Source organism: Chiloscyllium plagiosum, unplaced genomic scaffold, assembly GCF_037043375.1.
Source record: "Chiloscyllium plagiosum isolate Xiang-an unplaced genomic scaffold, Cpla_swu_hap1 HiC_scaffold_35, whole genome shotgun sequence".
NCBI classification, from domain to species: domain Eukaryota; kingdom Metazoa; phylum Chordata; class Chondrichthyes; order Orectolobiformes; family Hemiscylliidae; genus Chiloscyllium; species Chiloscyllium plagiosum.
This window is the reverse complement of record NW_028270173.1, coordinates 8,648,314-8,655,244: the sequence shown is the minus strand read 5'-3', so window position 1 is coordinate 8,655,244 and position 6,931 is coordinate 8,648,314. Positions and strand designations below refer to the sequence as shown.

Below are 6,931 nucleotides of genomic sequence, written 5' to 3'. Positions count from 1 at the left end.
AAGAATAAACATGATCACAGCAACAGCTCGACCCTGGACACTGACTTTTCAGTGAATTTACAAATTGATCGATGATCCTCGGAGCCTTTTCAGACACACGGTACAGGACCGCCCCCGCCTGGCGGGAGACGGTACTGCGGCCCAATATCATTCAGTACTAATTCCATCCAGCAGATGGCGGTGACACACAAACAAATCCTGGGGACGCTGGAAATCAGAAATAAAATCAGAAAATGCTGCAAATCCTCAGCAGGTCAGGCAGCATCTGTGCACAGAGAACCGGAGTTAACGGGCAGTTAAACACTGGGGATATTGTATATCCTGACAGAGATTCTGTGTAAATCTCCGCCCCAATGATACAAGCAGCTCAGTGGAGGATGCTATGTAAATGCAGTTTTGTTACACCCTCCAGTGTTTGCATTTCTCCCTCAGGATTTCATGTTCCGGGTGCAGAGTGAGAAACACAGAGAAATCCCAGCTCCAGACTGGGAAACAGGTGAAGAGATGAAGGATGGGACTGAAACAGGGAGTAAATGAAGGAAGGAGAGACACAAGATATTTAATTTACTTTTTATTTTCACCATCTGACATTTATATTTGTATCTGATTTATTGACAGTTTGTTTGTGATGTTACAAAGTATAATCTCAGAATTCAATAACACATTCAGTAACATCCTGTTGTCAATGGGAGGTTTCTGACCCCAATCCCTGACCCAGACCCTAAACCCGGGGGTCACTGTGACGTCAGGGAGGCCCCGCCCCTTTAACAGCTGATTCTTAGAAACTGGTTTAAATCCCAAACCTCGAAGAAAGGATAAAGTTTCCCAGTGAATTTATTCCCAGTGAAGGTGTGGAGATGGGACTTGGTGTCCGCGTTGTAAAATGAAACTGTCCCAGATTCATAACTGAGATAAACTCCCACCTTCCTGGGGATCTGACCGACACAGAGAGGGGATTGAGGAGAGGTGTTTATATAAAACTGATCCCAATCCCGCCCCATGGTCCAGAATCCATTCTCTGGGATCAGACTGACCGGTCTCTTCCTCTCCACAGACTCTGAGGCTACTCCCAGATTCCAGTCCCGATTCCCCCCCACCTCCACCTCCCAGTAATGTCTCCCCGATGTGAATCCCTCTGATCCCAGGGCACAGTCCCAGGCTGTGAACCTCTTCTCGGTGTCAGGGAGACTCCTCCGGGTCCGGGTCCATCTCAAACTCTTCAGATCCTCAGAGACCTCGAGCCGGGGACTCGCTGTTTCCACATCCAGGGTCACAGGGACTGGGAGAGAAACACAGAGAGTTAGAGACAGTCCCTGGGTCTGGATATGTGGGGTGGGGGAGGTGTGAGTGGGGGAGGAAGGGGGTGTGGGTGGATGGGAGGGGGATGTGTGTGTGGGGTGGGGGTGGTGTGAGTGGGGGAGGAAGGGGGTGTGGGTGGATGGGAGGGGGATGTGTGTGTGGGGAGGAGGGGGATGTGTGTGTGGGGGAGGGAGATGTGTGGGGGTGGGGAGGGGGATGTGTGGGGGGGAGAGGGGGATGTGTGGGGGGGAGAGGGGGATGTGTGGGGGGGAGAGGGATGTGTGTGTGGGGGGGAGAGGGGGATGGGTGTGTGTGGGGGGGGGAGGGGATGGGTGTGTGTGGGGGGGAGGGGGATGGGTGTGTGTGGGGGGCAGGGGGATGTGTGTTTTGGGGGAGGGGGCTGGGTGTGTGTGGGGGGGAGGGGGATGGGTGTGTGTGGGGGGAGGGGGATGTGTGTGTGTGGGGGGAGGGGGATGGGTGTGTGTGGGGGGAGGGGGATGTGTGGGGGGGGAGGGGGATGTGTGTGGGGGGGAGGGGGATGTGTGGGGGGGAGGGGGATGTGTGTGTGGGGTGGGGGTGGTGTGAGTGGGGGGAGGGGGATGGGTGTGTGTGGGGGGAGGGGGATGTGTGTGTGTGGGGGGGGAGGGGAGATGTGTGTGTGGGGGCGGAGGGGTGTGTGTGTGTGGGGTGGGGGTGGTGTGAGTGGGGGGGAGGGGGATGGGTGTGTGTGGGGGGAGGGGGATGGGTGTGTGTGGGGGGAGGGGGATGTGTGTGTGGGGGGGGAGGGGAGATGTGTGTGGGGGGGGAGGGGGATGGGTGTGTGTGGGGAGGAGGGGCGATGTGTGTGTGGGGGTGGGGTGTGTGTGGGTGTGGGGTGTGTGTGTGGGGGGGGGAGGGGGATGTGTGTGTGTGGGGGGGAGGGGGGTGTGTGTGAGGGGGGAGGGGGATGGGTGTGTGTGGGGTTGAGGGGGATGTGTGTGTGTGGGGGGGAGGGGGATGGGTGTGTGTGTGGGGGTGGGGTGTGTGTGTGAGGGGGTAGGGGGTTGAGTGTGGGGGGGGAGGGGGATGGGTGTGTGTGGGGGGGAGGGGGGTGTGTGTGAGGGGGGAGGGGGATGGGTGTGTGTGGGGGAGAGGGGGATGTGTGTGTGGGGGGAGGGGGATGGGTGTGTGTGTGGGGGGGAGGGGGATGTGTGTGGGGGGAGGGGGGTGTGTGTGAGGGGGGAGGGGGATGGGTGTGTGTGGGGGAGAGGGGTGATGTGTGTGTGGGGGGAGGGGGATGGGTGTGTGTGGGGGGGCGGGGGATGGGTGTGTGTGGGGGGAGGGGGATGTGTGTGTGTGTGGGGGGGGAGGGGTGTGTGGGGGAGGGGTGTGTGTGGGGGGGGTGGGTGTGTGGGGGGGGGAGGGGATGTGTGTGGGGGGGAGGAGGATGTGTGGGGGGGAGGGGGATGTGTGTGTGGGGGAGGGGGATGTGTGGGGGGGAGGGGGGTGTGTGTGGGGGGGAGGGGGATGTGTGGGGGGGAGGGGGGGATGTGTGGGGGGGGATGTGTGTGGGGGGGAGGGGATGTGTGTGGGGGGGAGGGGATGTGTGTGAGGGGGAGGGGGATGGGTGTGTGTGGGGGGAGGGGGATGGGTTTGTGTGGGGGGGAGGGGGATGTGTGTGTGAGGGGGGAGGGGGATGTGTGTGGGGGGGGAGGGGGATGTGTGTGTGGGGGGGGAGGGGGGTGTGTGTGTGTGGGGGGAGGGGGATGGGTGTGTGTGTGGGGGAGGGGGATGGGTGTGTGTGGGGGGGAGGGGATGTGTGTGGGGGGGAGGGGGATTGGTTGGGGGTGTGTGTGTTAGATGTGTGGGGGGGGAGGGGGATGTGTGTGGGGGGGAGGGGGATGTGTGTGTGGGGGGGAGGGGGATGTGTGTGTGAGGGGGGGAGGGGGATGGGTGTGTGTGGGGGGGAGGGGGATGTGTGTGTGAGGGGGGGAGGGGGATGGGTGTGTGTGGGGGGGAGGGGGATGGGTGTGTGTGGAGGAGGGGGATGGGTGTGTGTGGGGGGGAGGGGGATGTGTGTGTAGGGGGGGAGGGGGATGGGTGTGTGTGGGGGGGATGGGTGTGTGTGGGGGGGAGGGGGAGGGGGATGGGTGTGTGTGGGGGTAGGGGGATGTGTGTGTGTGGGGGGGGAGGGGTGTGTGGGGGGTGGAGGTGTGTGTGGGGGGGGAGGGGTGTGTGGGGGGTGGAGGGGTGTGTGTGTGGGGGGGGAGGGGTGTGTGTGTGGGGGGGAGGGGTGTGTGTGTGGGGGTGGAGGGGTGTGTGTGTGGGGGGGGAGGGGATGTGTGTGTGGGGGGGGATGTGTGTGTGGGGGGAGGGGGATGTGTGTGTGGGGGGAGGGGGATGTGTGTGTGGGGGGAGGGGGATGTGTGTGTGGGGGGGAGGGGGATGTGTGTGTGGGGGGGAGGGGTGTGTGTGTGGGGGGGAGGGGTGTGTGTGTGGGGGGGAGGGGTGTGTGTGTGGGGGGAGGGGGATGTGTGTGTGAGGGGGGGAGGGGGATGTGTGTGTGGGGGGAGGGGGATATGTGTATGGGGGGGTGAGGGGGATGGGTGTGTGTGTGGGGGGAGGTGGGTGGGTGTGTGTAGGGGGGAGGGGGGATGTGTGTGGGGGGGAGGGGGATGTGTGTGGGGGGGAGGGGGATGGGTGTGTGGGGGGGGGAGGGGATGTGTGTGTGGGGGGGGAGGGGGGTGTGTGTGTGGGGGGGACGGGGATGGGTGTGTGTGTGGGGGGGACGGGGATGGGTGTGTGTGGGGGGGGAGGGGAATGGGTGTGTGTCGGGGGGAGGGGGATGTGTGTGTGTGGGGGGGAGGGGGATGGGTGTGTGTGTGGGGGGGATGGGTGTGTGTGGGGGGAGGGGGATGGGTGTGTGTGGGGGGAGGGGGATGGGTGTGTGTAGGGGGGGAGGGGGATGGGTGTGTGTGGGGGGAGGGGGATGTGTGTGTGTGGTGGGGGAGGGGTGTGTATGGGGAGGGAGGGGTGTGTGTGTGGGGGGGAGGGGGATGTGTGTGTGGGGGAGGGGGATGTGTGTGTGGGGGGGGGAGGGGTGTGTGTGTGGGGGGGGAGGGGTGTGTGTGTGTGGGGGAGGGGGATGGGTGTGTGTGGGGGGGAGGGGATGTGTGTGGGGGGGAGGGGGATTCGTTGGGGGTGTGTGTGTTAGATGTGTGGGGGGGGAGGGGGATGTGTGTGGGGGGGGAGGGGGATGTGTGTGTGGGGGGGGAGGGGGGGTGGGTGTGTGTGGGGGGAGGGGGATGGGTGTGTGTGTGGGGGAGGGGGATGGGTGTGTGTGGGGGGGAGGGGATGTGTGTGGGGGGCAGGGGGATTGGTTGGGGGTGTGTGTGTTAGATGTGTGGGGGGGAGGGGGATGTGTGTGGGGGGGAGGGGGATGTGTGTGTGGGGGGGAGGGGGATGTGTGTGTGAGGGGGGGAGGGGGATGGGTGTGTGTGGGGGGGAGGGGGATGTGTGTGTGAGGGGGGGAGGGGGATGGGTGTGTGTGGGGGGGAGGGGGATGGGTGTGTGTGGAGGAGGGGATGGGTGTGTGTGGGGGGAGGGGGATGTGTGTGTAGGGGGGGAGGGGGATGGGTGTGTGTGTGGGGGGGATGGGTGTGTGTGGGGGGGAGGGGGAGGGGGATGGGTGTGTGTGGGGGGAGGGGGATGTGTGTGTGTGGGGGGGGGAGGGGTGTGTGGGGGGTGGAGGTGTGTGTGGGGGGGAGGGGTGTGTGGGGGGTGGGTGGTGGGGGTGTGTGGGGGGGGAGGGGTGTGTGTGTGTGGGGGAGGGGTGTGTGTGTGTGGGGGGGGAGGGGATGTGTGTGTGGGGGGGGATGTGTGTGTGGGGGGGAGGGGGATGTGTGTGTGGGGGGAGGGGGATGTGTGTGTGGGGGGGAGGGGGATGTGTGTGTGGGGGGGAGGGGGATGTGTGTGTGTGGGGGGGGAGGGGTGTGTGTGTGGGGGGGAGGGGTGTGTGTGGGGGGAGGGGGATGTGTGTGTGAGGGGGGGAGGGGGATGTGTGTGTGGGGGGGAGGGGGATATGTGTGTGGGGGGTTGGGGATCTGTGTGTGGGGAGAGGCAGATGTGTGTGTGGGGGGGGAGGGGGATGGGTATGTGTGGGGGGGAGGTGGGTGGGTGTGTGTAGGGGGGAGGGGGATGTGTGTGGGGGGGAGGGGGATGTGTGTGGGGGGGAGGGGAGGTGTGTGTGTGGGGGGGACGGGGATGGGTGTGTGTGGGGGGGGAGGGGAATGGGTGTGTGTGGGGGGGAGGGGGATGTGTGTGTGGGGGGGGAGGGGGATGGGTGTGTGTGTGGGGGGGATGGGTGTGTGTGGGGGGAGGGGGATGGGTGTGTGTAGGGGGGGAGGGGGATGGGTGTGTGTGGGGGGGAGGGGGATGTGTGTGTGTGTGGTGGGGGAGGGGTGTGTATGGGGAGGGAGGGGTGTGTGTGTGGGGGGGAGGGGGATGTGTGTGTGGGGGGAGGGGGATGTGTGTGTGGGGGGGGAGGGGTGTGTGTGGGGGGGGGAGGGGGATATGTGTGTGGGGGGGAGGGGGATGTGTGTGTGGGGGGAGGGGGATATGTGTGTGGGGGGGGTGAGGGGGATCTGTGTGTGGGGAGAGGCAGATATGTGTGTGGGGGGGGGAAGGGGATGGGTGTGTGTGTGGGGGGTGGTGGGTGGGTGTGTGTACGGGGGAGGGGGATGTGTGTGGGGGGGAGGGTGATGTGTGTGTGTGGTGGGGGGAAGGGGATGTGTGTTTGGGGGGGAGGGGGTGAGTGTGCGTGTGGGGAGGGGGATGTGTATGTGTGTGTGTGGGGGGGGAGGGGGTTGTGTGTGTGGGGGGGATGGTGGATATGTGTGTGTTGGGGGAGGGGGATCTGTGTGTGTGGGGAGTGGCAGATGTGTGTGTATGTGTGGGGAGGGGGATGGGTGTGTGTGGGGGGGGAGCGGGATGGTGTGTGTGGGGGGAGGGGGATGTGTGTGTATGGGGGGTGGGGGATGTGTGTGTGGGGGGGGGAGGGGGAGTGTGTGTGTGGGGAGGGGTGTGTGTGGGGGAGGGGGATGTGTCTGTGTGGGGGGAGGGAGTTGTGTGTGTGGGGGGAGGGGGTTGTGTGTGTGGGGGGGAGGGGGTTGTGTGTGTGGGGGGAGGGGGTTGTGTGTGTGGGGGGAGGGGGTTGTGTGTGGGGGGAGAGGGATGTGTGTGGGGGGAGGGGTGTGTGTGTGGGGGGAGGGGATGTGTGTGTGGGGGAGGGGATGTGTGTGTGGGGGGAGGGGATGTGTGTGGGGGGAGGGGATGTGTGTGTGGGGAGGGGATGTGTGTGTGGGGGGAGGGGTGTGTGTGTGGGGGGAGGGGTGTGTGTGTGGGGGGGAGGGGTGTGTGTGGGGGGGAGGGTTGTGTGTGGGGGGAGGGGGATGTGTGTGTGTGGGGGGGAGGGGGATGTGTGTGGGGGGGGGGGAAATGGGATGTGTGTGTGGGGAAGGGGATGTGTGTGTGTGTGTGTGGGGGGGGGTGTGGGGGGAGGGGGAGTGTGTGGGGGGAGTGTGTGTGTGGGGGGGAGGGGGATGGGTGTGTAGGGGGGAGGGGGATATGGGTGTGGAGGGGAGCGGGAGGTGTG

The 6,931-nt window shown here is 65.0% G+C and overlaps 1 protein-coding gene across 1 annotated transcript in view; it reads right to left on the bottom strand.

Moving 5' to 3' along the window:
- Nucleotides 1–562: 562 nt before the first annotated feature.
- LOC148140026 (nuclear factor 7, brain-like) overlaps nt 563–6,931 on the bottom strand; it is a 21,070-nt gene continuing 14,701 nt past the window's right edge. Inside the window, exon 6 of the mRNA XM_087979210.1 lies at nt 563–1,279. Coding sequence (XP_087835336.1) covers nt 765–1,279 — 515 coding nt within the window. The 3' untranslated portion in view covers nt 563–764. The remainder of the gene's footprint in view (nt 1,280–6,931) is intronic.